General features: G+C 38.8%; 5 protein-coding genes across 5 annotated transcripts; 1 reads left to right on the forward strand and 4 right to left on the reverse strand.

Moving 5' to 3' along the window:
* Positions 1–84: 84 nt before the first annotated feature.
* Positions 85–1,834, forward strand: PKNH_1257100 (KIR protein; the record flags this gene model as incomplete). Its single annotated transcript, XM_002259876.1, has 3 exons — positions 85–105; positions 504–1,283; positions 1,493–1,834. 3 exons carry the CDS (start codon positions 85–87, stop codon positions 1,832–1,834), a joined length of 1,143 nt encoding a protein of 380 aa, XP_002259912.1.
* A 594-nt stretch (positions 1,835–2,428) lies between these two features.
* On the reverse strand, positions 2,429–5,227 carry PKNH_1257200 (endoplasmic reticulum chaperone GRP170, putative; the record flags this gene model as incomplete). The annotated part of the gene is made up of 1 exon (XM_002259877.1): positions 2,429–5,227. One exon carries the CDS (start codon positions 5,225–5,227, stop codon positions 2,429–2,431), a length of 2,799 nt encoding a protein of 932 aa, XP_002259913.1.
* A 2,674-nt stretch (positions 5,228–7,901) lies between these two features.
* PKNH_1257300 (TLD domain-containing protein, putative) lies at positions 7,902–10,397 on the reverse strand (the record flags this gene model as incomplete). The annotated part of the gene is made up of 1 exon (XM_002259878.1): positions 7,902–10,397. The coding sequence occupies one exon, from the start codon at positions 10,395–10,397 to the stop codon at positions 7,902–7,904; it is 2,496 nt and encodes an 831-aa protein (XP_002259914.1).
* Positions 10,398–12,561: 2,164 nt separating this feature from the next.
* Positions 12,562–15,051, reverse strand: PKNH_1257400 (aminomethyltransferase, putative; the record flags this gene model as incomplete). Its single annotated transcript, XM_002259879.1, has 1 exon — positions 12,562–15,051. One exon carries the CDS (start codon positions 15,049–15,051, stop codon positions 12,562–12,564), a length of 2,490 nt encoding a protein of 829 aa, XP_002259915.1.
* A 1,344-nt stretch (positions 15,052–16,395) lies between these two features.
* PKNH_1257500 (U4/U6 small nuclear ribonucleoprotein PRP4, putative) lies at positions 16,396–18,285 on the reverse strand (the record flags this gene model as incomplete). Its single annotated transcript, XM_002259880.1, has 1 exon — positions 16,396–18,285. One exon carries the CDS (start codon positions 18,283–18,285, stop codon positions 16,396–16,398), a length of 1,890 nt encoding a protein of 629 aa, XP_002259916.1.
* Positions 18,286–20,856: the final 2,571 nt, after the last annotated feature.

Here is a 20,856-nt window from a genome sequence, read left to right on the forward strand (position 1 = left end):
ATGAGGTCGAAGTAAGTGTAGTAAGGGGGGGAGAAATAATCATAGATGCGTATTTTGTAGGAACATAGATATTTACGTGGGGGGATGAAGCACCCTTCTTTTAATGTAGAATTCATTATATAGGTATATATACATATGTACATATATGTATATATATGTATATATATGTATATGTATGTATATGTATGTATATGTATATATGTATATATGTATATGTATATATATATGTATATGTATATATGTATATATATATGTGTATATATATGTATATATATGTATATATATGTATATATATATAGATATATCCTATAAATAAAAACAATAAGGATATAACCAATAGAAGGATTATTCCTTCTTATTGAAGTAATGGAAATAAATACCGAAATGTACTGTACGGGCACATAGATATATATATATATATGCCACTCATGCTGCAACGGTCAACAGCAGGGAGGTATATATATGTATATTGTTCGAATTATATTCATGGATTTCCATTTTAGGATATTGCATTTTCAGAAAAAATGAGTGAAAGTAAAGGGGGAAGCGGAAAACTGCGTTGCAGTAAGATGCAGGTGACCCTGGATATGTACAAGGATGACCTGAAGAGTAAATTAGGTGAACTGAGCGGAGATGGAAATTTGGCAGATGACATTTTACCCTTGTGGTGTTGCATATCTGACAAATATGATTGGAATATCGATACGACAGATTCGTGTCATCTTTTATATTATACTGTCGGAAGCATAATATATAAACAATTAAAGAATGAAGAATCATTTGATAGTATTATGGAAGGAGTACACCAATCATTAGGATCAATGTTAAGTGCAGGTAAATGTAAAGATGTGCCAATTGACAATGGGAAGAAATTGTTCAAATTGATGAAAAAATTGTCCGATTATAATTTATCTCCCAAGGATATGTGGCAGGAGGAGAAGAGTTCTGGAAGAGTCAGCTGCAGCAGATGTACTAATTATTTAGGCAAAATTGCTGAAACTTGTACAAAAGTGAAGACGTTTTGTGGAAGCACTCAGAATCAGACCGATTGTGCAGAAATTGAAATGGATGATGGTGATGAACGCAGCCCTGGGTATGTGGCACAGTTGATATATAGTATAATTCCAGAACCACGGAGCACAGCTGAACTTGATGGGGATTCTGAAGCCCAAACAAGTTCATCAGAATCAGAAGGGGCGAATTCTTCTGGGAATATCATCAATAATATTTCTTATGGATTACTTACAGTTTCGTCTGTTTTAGTTACTTTTTTTTTCTACAAGGTACGTACAACCGTATGTGCTCTATAGGCAGTATAGTGTACAAACATATATTCCCTTGGTCTGTATATGGATATAGTATTGTGCAAAGGCGCACAGTTGTATGTGTATGGGACACCAATAACAAGCACTTCTCCTATGAATACAAAGTCATAAATTGGAAAAACTCGCATATATTATGTACGATTCTATCTTATTTCTTTTTTATTTAGTATATTTCTTTATTTTTTTCCTTCCCAAGACGTAAATCATCTAATGGTCGCAGCGGAAGGAGCAATAGATGGGAAGGAAGAGGGAGGTTTGTCTCACATAACTTAGACAACAGAACGGAGGATATAGGAACTGGGACGGAGTACGATTCTTCTACCGAATATTATACAGAAAATTCAACAGTAGCAGATTATGCTTCCACTGTAGAGGATTCCACAGAAGGGTCAACGATCGATTCTACCACATTATATTCTGCCCTATACACTACACGAAGCAAGAAAAAGGGAAGTAGTGAGCACCAACAGAGGAAATATAGAAATAATATAGCTTATCATCGTATGTAGTTGTTCCTCCGTTCCCTTAAAAATTACAGGGATCTACCGTTTTCAATGTGCTAACACACAATGATTATGAAATAAGGAGAAATAAAAGTTTATATATATGCATAAATAATATTTAATGAAGAATGAAGGGGTCTAAGAGAGGAAATAAGCAAATTAGGGGGATAATATAAAAGAATGAATCCATTCGCAATATCCATGCAATAGGAAAATTATGTCCACAGTTAAATTTTTCGGGGAGTAGCATGTCACAATGAACGTAGAGGCGAGCCATAGTGCACCGTCATATGGGGAGCAAACACAGCGAAAATGGCATTGCGAATATAGCGACGTGAATGTACACATGGGACAAAGTGTAGCGTAGTAAATTATGACAGGGTCCAGTAGCAGGCAGCCATGCACTAAATGATCGCGCACCGTCCGATCAATGTTTGGCCGCCACGACAGTGTTACATAATTGGCTATTTTTCGAATTAGCCAATTTTGGAAATTCTCTTTTTCCCATTTCCTCAGCTCGTGAAACTGTCGATCGACACTCAAAAAAAAAGGACACGGGAACAAGGTTAGGGAGAATTCTCGACCCGCTTCTCCAACCCCTTACAATTCGTCCTTTTGCTCCTGGGACCCATTATTATCAGATGACGACTCATTTGTGCTTGTACCCGATTCGCCCTTCTGTTCGCCATCCTTCGCTTCGGAAGCTTCTTGGTCGGGCCCTTCGTTCGAATCTCCCTTGTTCTCATTTGAGTTGTCATTCTGTGATTCATCCTTGCTCTGTTGTTCATCGTTGGGATTGTTTTTTTTATCCTTTGCGCTGGATGCAGCATTTTCGTCTCCTTTTTTCTCTTTTTTCTCTTTTTTCTCGGCGGGCTTTTTAATTTTCTCCAAACTTCTGATTAGCAAATGGATGGATTTAAATTTCATCTCTACTTCTTTGGCTTTAAAAAATGGTGGAGAATAATTATCTAATTTTTTTTGTTCTTCCTGTGCGTCCTTCCACCATTCTACTGCTTTCTCCAATGAATCTCTCACAACTTTAATGGTTTCCTCGGCCCAAGGTTTGGCTGCTGTATATTCTATCACTTTCTGTTGCATTTCCATAATTTTTGCGTTCGTGTCTTTGATTAGTTTTTCCCTTACCTGTAATTCCTCTGCTCTCTCCTTAATGGGAAAGTAGACATCTTCCAGCTCCCTTATTTTGTTACTAACATTTTCTAGGGGTTCGTCATTTTCAGTGTAAAGCCATTCCTCATATTCCTCTAATTTGTTTAGGTACTCGGTGCGGGTATCTTCTTTGCATACCTGTTTGAATATGTCCTGTTTCATTTTGCTTCTGGACTCGTAAATAAAGGACTCGAGTTTGTTTTTTCTCTCCGATTTGAGGAAGATATTAATATCATGCTCGTCCATTTTTTTTAAAATGTCCTTCTTGGCGCTCACTTCCTCGTTCGTCAAGGGGGTCGGCTTAATGTTTTTGACCTGATAGGTCACCTTCACTGAGTGTTTAACCACTTGGGTTTTTTTTCCATCTGCTTCCGTTGCCTCTTCTTTCGTCGCTTCTTTGTCGGTGGCTTTCCCTTCCCCAGTGGCATCGATGTTAACATCACCAGGTGTCTCCTCACTCGTTTCCACATTGGACTCCTCCTTTTTCTCCTGCTCATCCGACTTCTCTGCGCTAGTTTCTACCTCCTTCTTCTCCTCATAAATCAGGAATGCATTTTCTAGTGTCAAAATTCCAAACTTATCCAGCTGAAATTCTAGGCTCAGCTTCGGATGGTCAAACTTTTCGTACTTCTTCTTCGTCGCTTCATCAATAGGGTTCACAGAATATTCATTCAGTACCTTCCCATTTTCCAAAATGGAAAATTTTACATTTTCCTTATATTTTAATATGACGCTTTTTGTAAGGGGGTATCTGGAGTTATAGGCAATAATTTCCTTCGGATTTTTTTGATCATCTGATGTTTGGTCCTCTTCACCATTTCGAACTAATATGTGATATTCATTTGACAAAATATCTGTGTAGTTCAAATCTTTCAAACGAAAATTTGCACTGTTGTAGGCGGCAATATACAGACTTCCCATGGTGACTGCTTCATCACTGTTGAGGTGCATACCCACAGTTAGGGGATTAAAAAAGGCGGTGATTTCATTTAGTACTTTGGGGACTCTCCATGCAGCACCAATCAATTCTAAAGCTTCAATATCTTTCAATTCGAAGGAAGCTCTCTTAAGGGCATTATTAATTGGAACTTTAAAATTTAAGATCACTTCTTCAATTAGGTCCTCGAATTCTTGTCTTGTCACTGTTTCGTTCAAACTTTTATTCTTATACAAGCTTTCTATAAAAACATCTGTAGATTTTTTAGCACTGAGCAACAATTTTGCTTTATTCGCTGCTAGGACTAATTTCCGCATGGCTTTCCTATCGTCATAAATGGACAAATTATATTTTTCTTCAAATTTCTTCCTCAAGTGCTCAGCTAGTAGTACATCGATTTGATTTCCTGATTTGTTTTCTATAACTTCACATGCATACATTTTAACGCTTCTAGTTTTCACTTTATCTTTCTCCACATGGCTAATTGTTCCTATTCCCACATTGATATTTTTACTTCCCACATCCAAGTACATGGTTAATTTGGTCGTATTCAAAGGCAGATCGTGCACATTGTGTATAGCAGCAGCGGTGACTCCATTGACTAACCCTAGTAATTCCAGGCCTGCTATTTTTGTTGCATTGAGGAGAGCCTCCTTCTTCCTTTGTGGGTAATTACACGGAATGGATATGACACAGCCTATATGTACATTTACGGATCTCTTCGTTTTGTAATCCACATTTAGATGATTGTACGCCAGCTTCTTTATGTATCCCAATATATTTGCCGTAATTTCTTCGGAAGACAGAACCATATCATTCTTCAGTTTCAAGCTGATGGTTCCTCTCTTGTGATCTACCACATAATCGTGATCAAAGTATTTACTAGTGGCATCACCTTCCTGATGAAATTCGTAATTATTCACATCTGCATAAAAATCTTCATTACTCTCATCATAATTTTCCGCATTAAAATTTTCCTTATTTTTCAATGCATCGAATATATTGTAGGCTAAATAGTTGTTCCCATTTTGGATGGTTAGATGTGGATGCTTTGCACTGTATATTTTGGCTTCCTCGTCGAAGGTTCTGACTTTGCTACTGAAAGATATTGCATTCGTTATTTTTCGCTTACTTTGGTTGTTCAATAAAATGTTGAAACCTTTTCCTGGTGACACAATGGATACTTTTATGTACTCATTTCCAAAATCTATGCCCAGAACGGATGCGCCTTTTACCACGATTGCCTGGTTCAGCAGGGATAGGATGCCTAGGGCAAGCAACAGGGTCCTCTTCATTTTGCTTCACCCCGGATTTCTTGAGGAACTCCTTCTTCCTACGTGACCCACGTGTAACTGGTCTACATGCGTGTTAGACTCTTACACACTATTCCGCACTGTTTCGCCACTGTTCCTGCCTTTTCGTGGATTCTTTTTGGGGGTAATATCACACGTCTCTGTCACAGATAGCTTGCTTCTTATCACTTGTACAATGGTACTAATGCGTATATACACTGCTGTGGTGATGCCTAAGCATAGTGTGCCGTGTTCAACAGGGTTTAGGGAGGGGGGTTTCACCTAGATAACCTTATAAATATGGGTATATTACCCTCATCCGAACGTAATGTACGGTAAAGGGTTATGGTTGGAGGGCTGTGATCGACGCGAATGCCGCTTCTACTATGTTACAACACAGCCGAATTTAACTTCACGTTCCACGAAGAATCAATGTATTTAAGCAATTCACAGTGTTCGTGCAGACGTTCACGCGTTTATATAAGCGCTTCGCCTCTGTAAATTCCTCTGCGCTGAAACTTAGCCGAGGAAAATTCCTCATCGCTATTGCAAACAGCGTGGGTGAGGGTGCAGTCAAATTTTTACAGATTTACAATAAGTTTTAATCTTCTCTAAGCTTCGCGTTCGCGCGAAGGTGTACATGGCGTATACACGGCTAAGCTCATAAACACTCAAACACTTAAATATCAATACACTTTATTTTATCCGTTTATGCTTTTTTTTTTTTTTTTTTTTTTTTTTTTTTTCATTCTCTCAAAAGAAAATCGCACTACTCGGCTCGGGTACTTTCCTTCCTAGTAGTGTACCCGGGAAATTGGCAATTTCATTTTTTCACCTTTGCTTTTTTCAAAGTTGCTCTATGTAACCATCTGGTAATATCGTGACAATACTTTTTTATGCTGCTTCCCATGTTAACATTTTTTTTTTTTTTTAAAGCATTACGCTTAGTTTTGTCCTTTTTTTTTTTACCTTCATTCATTTCAATTTTTATTTAAATTGACTCGAACGGTACTTGCCCTATGCCTCAGCTGACTTCAATTTTTTTTCCCGCTCAAATTTTCCCGATCCCGAAGCCTACCTAAGGATGGCGGAACTGACAGGCGTTGGACATACACTACACCATACGCGCATTGTGTGCCTGATTAAAGAAATTACCAAATGTAAATTTTTCCTACGTTGTACTTGTACAAATGTAAAACGCAGAGTATTACAAAAAAAAAAAAAAAGTATAAGAATAAGAATAAGTATAAGAAGAAGAAGAAGAAAATGAAAAGCCAACCACTAGCCAGATATAGGTCAACTCACGTGAGGAAAATTTTCCCTATCGTTTTGTTCTCACCCTTGGAACAAATTTTTTAAGAAATGTCCTAATCGGGTGTGCACCCTTGGTGAACATATAAAACGATGAATATACGGGCAATGAGTAAAACAAATCCGCAGAAATGTCTTTTCATTTGTGCATTTATGCTTATTTGACATTTTATATGCGTTATGGTCGAGGCGGGAGGGGGCCCCTTTTTTTGTCTGTACCAAAATATCGACTTGGTTGCGCCATTTAAGCACCCAGACAGATGCCTTGCCTCTTCGTTGTGGACCCTTATCGTGCAACGTTACCTTGGATAACCCAGGGAAGAGCCAAATTGGGAAACCAAAAAAAAAAAAAAAATTGGAAGACTTCCTAGCGGGTCAACAACTTTTCCGGGGTGCAACACAATGTGTGCGAAGAGGTTTCCTATTCCCATTCGTCGCTTAGCCGCAAAAGTATGTTCCAAAGAGATGTCTCATGTCGCTCCGCCCAGCAAGGGCACTATAATCACTCCATGCGGCAATTTTAGCCACTCGAAAAAAAAAAAAATGGTCGCCATTTATATTATGCTGTACGCATTTACGAACAAGTATATATCCAAATTATAGACATAGGCACATTCACACAAGCAGGTAAGCACACACGCATGTTTGCCTGTACAACGCGCATGGTGCACGGAATGAAATGAAACAAAAAAAGAAGCAAAAAGTAGGCGAGTGGGGCTAAAGAGCACGGATAAACAGCGGAGTGCACCTCAAATATGAGCAGGTTTCTAATTATGTGGAAGGGTTTTCCTTCCACCAATGTGTACATACTTTTACGCTCAACTCGGTGTGCTAATCTAATTAGAATTGGCAACACGGCAGTGGTGGCGTGCGTGCAGCGTGCCTCCAAACAAAGAACAAAAAAAAAAAAAAAAAAAAAAAAAAAAAGGGGGGGGAAAGGGAAAGAGATAAGAAGGACGAACGAGTGATAGAATGGGAAATAAAACGAGGATCATTTTTTTTACCCAAACAGTTTGTTACGAACACGATTGTGCTCATCCCGTATGCTCCCTCTACGACGGGTTTGCACCGTTCGTGAAGCGCCGCCTAGGCAAACTCCACTTACAAGGCATAAATGTTCAATACCCTCCCCCCTTATTTTGCCATCCGCAGCGTATCATCAATGCGGGGAGTTCGGACAGGTTTTCAATTAAGTGCGCAATTTTTTGCGGCAACAAAAAGGGAGAGCTAAATGACGGTCATTTCCATCCCATGTACAGTCGTCCTCAACACGGATAACTGCGTGCACCCTCAAGGTGACGGTTCTTTCCCTGTTTGCGTGTTTCGCCCTTGGATGATATGCCTTCCCTGGCGCTATCGCTATTTGTTACTTATCTGGGGACAGCTCTTCGTACTTCCCCCCAACGAAAACCTTTGGCAGCAGAAACTCCTTGTCGAAACTGTTCTGTACAATTTTGGACTTATCAATTGACCTCTCCTGCTTAGACGCCTCCTCCTTCTGTTGCATGATGGCCTGTTGTTCAAGTGCCTTCACATCACCACATCCCCAAGCTTCCACCTCATTGATGGACAGTTTATAAAGGAATTTGTCCGCATTATCATCGTCTTCGTCATCGTCATTATCATACGCCGAACGTGTGTTACTAACGTTTCGAGAATTCATACCATGGGGGGTTGTAGCCTTCTTATTACTACTCTCCTTATTATTATCGCTACGACCGACACACCCCTCCTTCTGATAATGGGGGAAGTAAAGGTGCCCGCTTTTATATGTGTAATCGGACTGCGTACAGTAGGATTCTTTAAATTCATCACTCAAAAATAATCGGAAGCACTCGGTTCTTCCTCCAAATCCTAGGCCCTTCGGATAGAAGGAGTTTTTGCTATTTAGGTACACATAATTTGTGCCAAACTGATTTGACCTTATAATTCTAAAAACAGGATGGGCTGAAAATAAGAAATCGTTGGATGAACCCTGGAAGAGGTGAGAATCCTTCAAGGGAGTAGTACAGACAGCTCCCAAAATTTGATTATCCTTTGTCTTAATTACAATAACAATTGGGGACTCATAATAGAAAAGAGAGCTAATAAATCGATTGAAACTTGTGCCTTGTTTCCATGAGGCATAGAGTCTAAACCATGCGTTGTTCATGAAACATGGGGAGCACTGTCGCAAGGTAAAAATAATTTCGTCTGTTAATATTTTACTTGTTTTATTTAAAAATAATCCTCTCCAGTCGTTTGTTGCTTTTTGTATTTCCACTATGGAAGATGACTTTGCATACTTGTCTTCATTCAGTTTGCTTCTTTTTTCATCTTGTTCATTTTGTTCTTTTTTTTTTTTTATTTCGCTCTTCTTCATGTTTGTATATATAGTGTGTATGAGTTCTATGCTGTTGATGCACATGTCGTTCAAATTTTCAAATTCGTCTTCTCTTTTGTCATCATTTGTTCCGTTTTCCCCGTTTGCCACGTCCCTCTTATTCTCACTTGATTCTCCCACGAAGATATTTTCGTTGTCCATAAAATGCTTAAACGTCGCGTTGATATAGTTTTCGCTTAAAACTGTGAAGGTCGAGCTGATGTATTCAATGGCTAGCGAATATATGGAGTGCTTGTTATTATCGATGGAGTTTACAAAAAGCCTAAATCCGGTGATAATATTTCGGAAGTCTAAATTTGCCTCGAGGGAATAAAACAGTTCGTTAAAGAAATAGGCCATATCCCAACTGTTCTTCCTTTTCATCGCTCCTATATCATCGTAGACACTGGTTGTCGAGTGTTTTAAGAAGTTGTTTTTATTTTCCTGCAAAGGGTTCCTACTTGATAGCTTAAAAAGAGTGCTATTTGAGCATAGTATGTACAATTGCTCAATATAAATGTAGGTGAACAGATGGTGCATAGCTTCCTCCACGGATATCAAATCTTTCATCATGTAGTTTCTTGGGTACTGATTCTTCAGCTTATGTTTGTCGAGAAAAAAAATATTATCATTGATAAATTTGTAATTTCTTTCTTTTTTTTTATTTTTATTTATTATGTTTACATTTGAGTCTGAGAAGACAAACTCGAAAGAGTTGCGGTCTCTTCCTACAAGGTCTCCTTCCCCTGGGCTGTCCTCATCATCCCTATCCGCATCGACATCATTTTCCTCATTTGGTGGACTATTCCCCAAGTAGGAGGTACCATCCTGATGGAAATCTACCTCTACATCTTGATCTACCTCCTCTTCCTCTTGGGTTACATCCTCATTTGTACATATTCCTTCACTAGGTTGTTTTGCCCTGCCACTTTTCAACGCGCAAGAGGGTGTGTCTTCTATTTGTTCAGTCTTATTGTCATCCTCCTTAAGGGAAACCCTCTCCATGCCGTTTTCATTATCTTCCTCTTCGTTCTCTTCCATGTTTTTCAATTTGTTCGAATGGCTATTGCTATTTACACTCCGATTGTTACTCTTCGATATCGTGTACTTCAAAAAGGTTCTGAATAATATTCTCACAAGAACTCTGGTTTTGATGGTACGAATATAGGAAAGTATATTTATAATATCCTGCAGGGATATTTCATTTTTCACTTTTTTATTGTTTTTGTTAAAAAGGATATTTAAGGCATAATTCAATCCATAATTATTCATACTGTTTTCACTTTTCTTGTTTGTTCTTCTCAACACTTCATGTAAGGAGGGAAGTACAAGGGCAATGTAGGGTCTTAAGATATGCGGATACACATATATAAAATCTAAGGTTCTGACCCGCTCGTTTATTTCCTTCTTGTTTAGGTTAAATTTTTTCCGTATTTTTTCTACATCTTCCTCGCTCAGGCAACCGTACTTCAGGGTATTTTTTGAATGTGCCTCCCCCATGTTTTATGGCGCATGGAAGGAAAAAAAAAAAAAAAAAACTTCCGAAGTGAGTTAGCGATGAGGTTAGGAAACAGGCCTAATGCAGGGGACCATTAACAGGACGTTTCTTGATATGTAGATTAAGAATGGCACCTGAGAATGATGCTTCAAGGGCCATCGAAATTCTCCTTCAAAACAACGATGAAACACGCAACAATTTGGGCTCTACAGATGCGCCCTCGAAATGCATGTTGACGCTCGCGCTTAGTTCTGTGTCGTCCGTTCATGCGCCTATTCCTTGGGAAACCATTGATCGTATGAGAAAATTGAAAAAATTTCTTCTCGCCCAAACACCAATTCGTGGCTTTTTTTTTTATTCACCTCCTTGTTGTAGGCTTTGTAAAATGCGCACGCTCATGTAAGTATAAGCATGCAAATTTTCACATGCAACAGAAATGAGGCGCATGTTATTTACCCTCGATGCGAGAATCAGCCTGTTCCCTTTTTTATGCGACATCAATTTTTTTATTTTTTTTCTTCTCCTTCCAGCAAAGTTGGCTCTGCTCCGCATCTATATGTGCGCATTCAGCGTGCACGACAAGGTCCTATAAATGCGCACGAGTGTACATAATATGTATACGTATATATTTGTTTGTTTATTTGCATATAATATGTACACGGTGAGCATCTCCCCAGTGGCCGGTCTTCGGCTCTTGTACAAAATTCCTTTTGTTTCTTCCCCTTCCCCCTTGCGCGTTGGAACGCAAAAGGGAGAAAATTCGTTCGCTCCTTACCTCCAAATGGATTCCCCCAGTCACGTATGACGCTTCATTTGTATAAATTAGTGCTCAAAACTTTCACTTATGCTGAGTGTAGGGCGCTGCAAAGCGGATATAAAGTTATTTTACTCCGTCGCGATTACATAATCACATGTAAACCCTTAGGCCGAATATACCAATTTTCTATTTCCCTTATTTCACTTGCCCATATATATACGCGGCTTTTATACACTCTCTCGTACACTCTCGTTTATGCACCTTCACGTCTGCACATATATTCGCATGCATGTTTTTCACCCTCACCGTACCTGTATCTGCGAATTGTGTTTTCCCCATATAAAAGATAGTGCCCTTTTGTGTGTAATGATTCGATTGACTGGATTTGTTCTTTTTTTATTGCCTCCATTATTTATTTATTTATATTTTTTCGCCTTTCCCATGGAATCTACGCAGCTGCAATTATATGCGGAGCTCTCCTACGCAGTGCCCGTACGGAAGCACACGATTGCACTCTTCGTTTGATGTTTAGCGCAGGGGTATACACATGTGTACTTCACTTATACGCACTTTTGCGGGTATGTGTTATAATGTATGACTATGCGTTCATGCCACATACGTCTACTTATGATTATGTACACAATGCGATGTACAGTTTCTTCTACCCCACACTCCATGTTTTTTTAAACGTTGGAAGTTTACTTGTCGCGGAGAAGAAACATATAGGCAGGACCACACCCATTCGTCGTTTGAAAACCGTAAAATTGTTAACGGTATTTTTATTATTTTTTTTTTTTTTTTCGAGCAACAAAAATGGGAAGTGAAAACACGAATTCCCGCGTTGGCGCACATTTGGGTTTTTACTCCAGTTTGAATCAACTGGAGAAAATGTTAAGCTGCATGTTAGGAAGCACGACATGTAAAACGTGCACCACGCGGACCATTACGCCACTCACAGGGGGGACAGTAAATCGGGGGGGGAAATCAAATATTTATGTGCCCATGAGCATTTCTTGCTCACCTTTTTTTTTTTTTTTTTTTTTTTTTTCTGTAAAAAAATTGAGGCATTCTTGCGCTTTACCCCAGTTGGGGGGAGGGGAAAAGAAAAAACGCCCTTAATCGTTTTTTTTTTGAGGCGTCATTATTAAATTTGGTGTACAATGATATGTGCATATGAATATGCAGGCACTTGTGTTCACAGATATGTGTGTACATGAATTTATTAAGTAAAAGAAGTATGACGCCTCTCCGTTGTAGACGCTTGTTTTGCACATATATAGTGGGGTTCCTACTTCGAGGGGTTCTGCTGTTGCGTTACCCTCCACATGAATCAAGGTTCGTACGACATGCACCCTCCTGTAAGCGTGCCTCCCAAGGCATATTTTTCTCCTTTTTCTTTGCAACCCGGGTTAATACTTATGCTCTACAAACGGAAAGGCGCACACCTGGGCGAGCGCAAACTTGTGAGCCGATCTGCTCCTTAATATTTTATATTTTTTCTTCTTGGAAAATTCTTGCGGGATGTCGGTAGGTATAGATATGAGAACCTTTTCGTTATTTTTGGCAAATTCCCTTTTGATATACCCCTGAGCAATTCGCTCTTCATAAACGGGACTCCATGTGCAGGAGGTTACATAACCAATGGGTTCCTTATACGGATAGGATAATATTTTGCATGTCTTAAAAATCAACTCCTTAGATATTATTCCAATACGTAGAAACTTAGACTTGACACTGAACTCCTTTAGCAAATTTTGATACCCAAAAATATTTCTCTCTTTAATTTTTTTATATTTTAATGTCCAAGCAAGAGATGCAGTAATTGGAGTTGTGTTTTTAAAAATGTCAATACCGTAAAGGGGAATTCCTGCTTCCATTCTCAACATATTTAAGGCATATGCTCCCGCTAATTTTACCTTTACATGGCTTAAGAATAATTCAACGTAGTAATCACTGATGTTATTATCTACAACGAATTCGAATCCATCTTCTCCTGTGTCTCCACATCGAATGCAGAGAATTTCATACCTGTTCATCTCATCATGGAGGGGATTTTCCTCCCTCACATTTATCACCTGCTTTGCATTTTTCACCATGTTCAATTTTTTAAAACTCATGTAAGGGATGTTAATAAAATTGTCCTTTTCTTTTCCTTCTCTTTGGAAGTATAAACCATTATTTTGGCATTTTTCTGTGTCCTCCTTTATAACGTTTTTTAGGAACTTAACCCCTCTTTTCTCATGAGTTGCATTTTCACAGTTAAAATAGTCTAGCACATCGTTGAGGACCAGGTTGCTTAGTGGCCCCTGTAGAGACAGAACCCTCTTGTTTGTCTCGACTTGTATTTGGACATCCATTCCACTGTCTCTGCAAAATAAAATATAATCACTTAAAAATTCATAAAGACCCTTCTTATAGTATCCAGAGGAAATCAGCACGACTTCGTTCTCCCCCTTTAGTACATAACCCGTATCTATTATGTACGCTTTGTTGTCCAATACACAGGTGTAGCAAACGTCGTTGATGTTCACGTCGTTTAGGTCACTAGATAGGAACTGGTTGCATATGTAAATGGAATCTCTTCCAGTAAACCTTATTATTAGTTGGTATGATTTATCAAATAAACTGCAAGCATTTCTTGTGTGGAAATATTCCTGCAAGGTACCCTCAGAAAACTTGGATGCTATTATGCAGTTATTATAAAGAATGAATGAAGCTCCCTTGTTGCTAAAAAGAGACCCCAGTTTTCTATTCCTATCTGCTGTACTCAACGTGGTAAATACATCTAGGCAACTTATATCGATCTCTTCTCCTTCATCTGCGTAATTTAATATGTCTTCGATGTAAAGCGTTTTTAACATTTGCTCATCTTCGGGGTTTTGGAGTACACCTTCTTCAATTATGTCACTCCCGCAGTGGGTCATATTGTTCTCTAGGCGAGGTTCTAGTTCTTTAACAGCTTCTGTATCTCCGCCTTCTATTAAATTACTTTGCTTGCCTTGCCTGATGCGACTATACGTTGCCAGTTCCTCCTTCGGAAAGGGGTTCTCTCTACGGGATTCCCCTTTTTGACACGCTTCGCCGAATGTGTATCGTTCAGGGGGGTACACAATCGCCCTCTCCTCTTGGGGTACTTCCATCCGATTGGTAGGTCCCCCCCTATCTTCGCACACCTCATCTTCCACAACCTTGCAGTTGCCCCACAGAGCCCCACCAGAGACATTCCTCCTCTTCTTGCGGACATCTTTCAAATACCCTGGAGCCTTTGCATAGCCATTCTCATTGAAACCTTCGTGGAGATGGTTTATATTGGTGTACTCGTTGGTCAGCTTCTTTATATGAGTATCGACAAAAAACTGTGGATTCTCAATTTGGTTAATTATTTCTTTCTTTTTATCGATAAAATTGTCACATATAGAGAAGAGGTTCACATTCGATGGGATCATCTGATGTCTGTCCTCGTCATTTTTCCCACCACAGTAAGAGTGAATATCCCCCACCTTGGTAACCTCTTTACGCATTTGCATAAGACGTTTTATGCACTCCCTTTCTTCTGTACTAACTTCTTCCTCTACTTTCTGTTCATACATAAAATTCGAGCCATTATTTTTCGTCACTTGTTTGAGTGGGTTATAAATCCACCCACCCCTACTGCCTTTCTTGACCTTTGAATATTTGGGCACGTTGTTAGGGTTATGTCTGTACTTTTCTTCGTAGAATTTCTCCCTCTGCTTTTGCCTCTTCCTGGTAACTGCGCCATAAGTACCGAAAGCTCTCTCTCCACTTTTGCACATCCATATTGTGTTACCATCAAGCGAGTTGGCTAAAATGTGCGTACGTGAAACTACTTTCTGGCAACAAATTATTCCATTAACAAAAATAGAAAATTTATTATTCATTTGGAAGTTCTCCCAAAGGTGAAGAAGTGAATGTGGTATGCCTAGCTAGGTGGGGGCGCATCAAATGCTCCCGCACGGGCAAATGTCACCACGGGGGGATGTTGAATGCCTGGTGAGGACAACTGTGCATATTTTTATGCTCAGTTCTGATGCGTACTACGGTGTGGAGGTTAGAGGTAGTTCCTCATTTTTCTTTAAAGCTCATTTTTTATTTGAGCCATTCGAACCATTGGTCCACATCAACATATCGTACTCGTGTGTTTACCCCGTTGGATGTGTCCCCAGTCCCAAGTGTCGCACTTTTTTTCACGACGCTACCTTTTTCAGGTGAACCAACTTTGTTCGCGAAAAGGTACTGTCCCATTACCTTATAGAAGAGTGGAACAAATTTTAACTCCGATCTTCCTTTCGGTATATCGGGGCCTCGGGGAATATACCTTCAACAGGATGGCGACATCAAAGGCGTCGTAAAGGAGCGGATCCTTTGGTCCCTAAATAACAGGCAACTACTAAGCCCCATAGCTTGACATATGCACATCAGAATCGTTTCCAAAAAGGATTCCTCCTTCTCCCTGCACGAGCAGTGCTAAAACTTGATGCGCGGCGTTTCAGTAAATGTTAAGATAGAAAGCCCCATTGAGCAACACTCTCCTTGGAATCGACCCAATTTGGACGAGCATTGCTTGTCGAACCCTTTTCGCTCCGTCAATTTCGCTAGAAGGTACAAGTAAAGGGATGAATGCCCCCCCTATCAAAGTGGCCAAATTTATGGGAATTTTTTAAAAACACGTAAAACCCTTATGACGAGTTGAAACGAAAAAAAAAAAAAAAAAAAAAAAAAAAAGCAAAGCAAAGCAAAGGAGAGAAAGAAGGATGCGTCCACGGGGACATACTTTACGTTCAGCACACTTGGGCACATTCACGTAAACGCTGCGTAACTGTGGACACCAAAACAACATGCGCAGGTAGGTGGCGAATGTGTTCGCACCGGGATGCGCTCTAAAGTAGAAGTTACTTTTCCAAGAATTTTGCCACATTCTTGAAACAAAAAAAAAAAAAAAAAAAAAAAAAAAAAAAAAAAAAAAAAATTTAAATAAATACATAATTAAATGGATAATTTAAGTGGATAATTAAATGGATAATTAAATGAGGAAGCCAAAGGTAGCACACGAAACCACCTACCTTCTGCGTGCACCTCGCTCCGTACTATGTGTACACCGTATGTGCGTTTCTTGTTCTACTGTAGACTGCCCGATAGGAGATTTGGAGTGCATGTTATACCCCGCATCGAAAGGTAACTCCCAATAAGAACCCCACCACGCGTAAGGCCCTCCCAACGGTACATCAAAAAAATTTAGCAAGAATGTTTTCCTCCGCGAATTCGGTATTCTTGTACAACTTCCACGTCCTGTCAAAAGACGTAGAGGATATGAAACTGCCATCCGGAGAAATATCAACATTTCTCACCTTGTTATCATTATTATACAAAATCTTGGTGCAGTAGAAATTCACGGAATCCCATATTTTGATGAAGGTGTCAAAGGAACTGGACGTTATGTACCTACCATAGATTGGCTCGAAAACTGCATCAGTCACTATTTTGTTGTGTGCGAGGATGTTACACGAAACAGTAAAATTTCTCAAGTCGAATATCTTTATTGTATTATCAGCTGAGCAGGTACAGAACATATTTGGCATGAAGGGATTAAAATTGATGTTCATGATACAGTTATTATGAACCATTTTTTTTTTGTCAATATTTTTCCCCGTTCTTATGTCCCATAGCATTAGCCCCCCCTTGAAATCTCCAGATAGGTATAAATTTCCATAGGGGTTAAAAGTGGCTGAATACACATTGGTGTTGTGACCCTCTTGGTAAAAGAGCTCTTCTTGCGTTTCGATGTCAAAGAACTTTATAGTTTCATCTTCTGAGCATGTCAGTACATGTCTGTTCAATGGGTGAAAGGATATTTTGTTGATCCGATCATCGTGTGCCTTTACTTTGCAGAGTAGGTGTTTTTTACCGTTCTTATTGTCGTTATTGGGATTTTTTTTTTTTCTTTCCTCATTATGCTGTTCACTTTTTGCCTTTTCGCTGTAACCATTTAAATACTCCTCTTCATTATCACTCAACTGGTCGGCAGAGAGTTCGCCGTTTTTCTTCTTCCTCCCCTCGGTCATCTTTTCGCTAGCGTCCCTATACGAAACGCCATGGTTATCTAAGTCATGGAGCAGGTCCTCTTCGGTGAAGGGTCTCCAAAGGCAGAAGGATTTATCAGATGAACAAGACGCCAAGAGAAGGTCTGTCTTCTTCAAATCCTTATAACTGAGCGTACTATAGTAGGAATAATTATTGGGGTAGTTCCAATCAATGCAATTTATTTTATCCTCATGCCCATTTTTAAGTGTCTTGACGATATTGTAATTATCATTCCGATAATTAAAAATGTTAATGTACGTATTATAACTACTGACTGCAAAGACGCTATTATCAGGAGAAAATTTCCCCATGGTTAGAGGTCTATCATCACCCAGTTGAGATATGAACAAGTCGAACTCACTCTTCATATGTTCACTATACGAGGATATATATTTTTCATATTCATCTTTTGAAAATTTCTCTTGAAATTTTTTTATCATTTCTTTGTGCAATAATATCCTTGGCAACGTTTTTAAGGTTATGTCTAGACGAGCTATCTTAAGTGCTTCCGTACTTTCCGTGTAAAATTTTTCCGTGATGGTACTTTTTGCAGTCACCCCTTTAGCTGAAATACTTTGCTCTTTTAATCGCTTCGTTCCTAACTTCTCTTCCAATTCGTTTATTTTTAAATATTCTGGTGAATTCACATCATACAATTTGCTAAAATCAATGTAGTACCTTTTCAGGATATTTTTAAATTCTTCCACTTCCTCCTCATTTTCGATATTTTTTTTTTTTACAAATTTATCATATTTTGTTACTAGTATACTTTTTAGTCTTTTTCTTTTATCATAGCTATCTTCTCCGAATAGGCAAATGGGTTCTTTCAATAACCTTAGGATATTCTTCACATCCAATTCCTTCGTGGGGATTCCCAAGGACACTTTCCTCATCTTACTTTTCATTTCAAATTCTTCCAAAGCATTTTCGCTGCTGGTCATTTCCACCTTTCCTTTGCCCAACCCCATTCCGCTTTTTTTCAGCTTCGCATTTTCGTTTAATATAGATTCACTGAGGACATCGCTGATTTTCATTTTGTCCAAATGGTACACAGCAGCTATGCAGGAAGAGGTCTTACCTCGCAATGCTTCTCCTTATACAGAGGAAACTTTTCATAGATGCATATATACACGTATACGTGCGCAATATGTACCTGTTGTAGGCGCATATGTGCCCCTTTCTATCTGGGCCATAAAGTAAACGCGAACGGAATGTTAGGCGAATGTGATGTGGCTATTGGCAGGATGCACACAAAACATAGCATATGCCTCTTGCGCAGGAGTTACCATAGAACAGAAGCATCCTCTTTTTTACCTTCGTACAACTTGGACCAAGAACGATGAGCCATATGAAGGAGTAAGTACTTTGCTATAATATAGCACATGGAAACGGGTCCTTGCCTTTTTCTCCCCTTGTATCTGCTTTTCCTTCTCATATCATGCGGCGTGGAATCGAAGCACTTCTTATAATTATTAACTGCGTTGGAACAGTTTGTAAATGTTGAAAAAAAAGGGGAACTGGAAAAAATGAACGGAAAAGTCAAAGGGGAAAATAATATGGGAAAGATGAAAAAAATTAAAAGTAAAAATGGAAGAATAAAATGGAAAATTCGTTAGGGGAAAAAAAAAAAAAAAAAAAAAAAAAAGCGACTGAAAAATTATGCGAAAATTGAAGGCAAAAAGAAAAAAAAAAAAAAAAAAATGGCCAAGCTGGTTTTAAAAACTTGTATGTTGTGCGACGTACGTGCTCTGTATTGAAAAGAAAGCTGCTCGGTTTTGAAAAAACATTCTACCATACATATTGCGCATACAATTTACGTAACTACCTAATGTACCTTTTTAATAATAAAAAAGTAGGAACAATAAATTGTTGGGCAAAACAAAATGCACAGAGAATGAACACATTCTGGAAGGGGGGCTTGCGTAACCACACGGTAATGGCATTGTCAATTAGTTAAATAGTGACCGGTAAGTTGATGGTGGAAAAAAATAAGCATCCTTATGGCACTTCGAAATATGATACAACGTGTGTGGTGTACCACCTTTTCACATGGCACTAAATGAAGGGATTACATATGCGAAGGATTCCTTACGAAGTCAACATAGAGAAGGAGGGGCGGTCTACTTTTTTGTTTTTTCTTTCCCAAGCGTTTCGTTTTTTCTAGGTCCTTCCGCGTATCCAATAGTGCCAACCGTTTGGCAACCCTATTTTTATGCCTCTTCATCTGCCATGTGCATTGTAAACCAATTGCAAGACCGCTGTCAATGATTCAGGGTTACATGTGTGACTCATCGCATGTTCAGCATGTGCACCTCTTTGTGTATTTCAACAGGTCCAAGTATATAATTATTCACATGTTTGTACTGAGGATAGTCTACTAAGTGATGCACCTAACTGGTAAGTAAACTCCTTTTTATTTCTTCAAAAGAACCTCTCTGTAAAGTCTTCTTTCTTAAAAGGGGTTACCCTTTTTGTTCGTTGTTTTTTTTTTTATTTGTTCTTTATTACTATATTTGCGGGGTGATAGGCAGGTATATCATAGGGGTAAAAAGGGAAAGCATGCCCAACGGCGCTTCATACTAAGCAGATATGATTAAAAAAAAAAAAAAAAGAAAAATTTTAAAAATAACATAAATATAATTTATTCATAAAAAATGGAACACGAAATGGAATATGGTACCCACAGGGATAATCTTTTTTATCACTATGAAGCTTTTATTTTCTTGTCCAATTTTTTTTTTTTTTTTTTTTTTTTATTTGCGACCATTGCACATGTAATGCTAACATCCTCTGCAGCATACGTTAGTACCATTGTGAGGAGCATTTTTTTTTTTTTTTTTTTTTTCTTGTTAAATCAAACCATTTAAAATTATGTGCAGCGAAGAAAACGAAATTTTGTCAGAATCGCGCTTTTCTCGAAATGTTCCACAGCCTTCCGCGTTGTGCTATTTACAGAGGGAAAGGCAGACACACTTTTCCGTAACAAATATGCCCTTACCAACGGCTCGCATACATGGAACACACGGAAAATTTTCCTCCAAAATGTGTGTGCACGATGGTAGAGGTGTGAAAAACCAGTAAGTACGTTGTTCACAAAAATGTCAAATATTACATACCTGAACGCTATATATATGTGTATTGTACGCATAATATTCTGCCTGTTTCACTCATAAAGAGCGCGGACGAATTGTTTACGTACATAAGTCCTCACGCACTTAACTAGCAATTTATTCCTCACGCATACATTTGTATGCTGCATTTATTTGCTTATGCGCCCCTCCCCCTGTGGCTTGATGGACGTGATTCATCATCCACCGTTGGTGCGTGAGTCTGAATTTGTTGCTTTTTTTTTTTTTTTTTCTGCCTCCAACGCGCTCCGATTTTTGTTCTTACAACTTTTTTTCCGAGAAAGGGATTAGTGCACGCAGGTAAATACGTGAATAGGCGAACAAGTACCGAAAAAAAAAAAATAAATGAATAAACAAATTAATAAACCATTGAATATATAAAAAGATAAACGCGCGGACACACGAACAGATCTCCACTCCGAAGGGCACCACTAAAAGGAAAGCGTAAAGTGCAACCATGGTTGCAATTTAGAACAG

This window comes from Plasmodium knowlesi, assembly GCF_000006355.2.
Source record: "Plasmodium knowlesi strain H genome assembly, chromosome: 12".
NCBI lineage: Eukaryota > Apicomplexa > Aconoidasida > Haemosporida > Plasmodiidae > Plasmodium > Plasmodium knowlesi.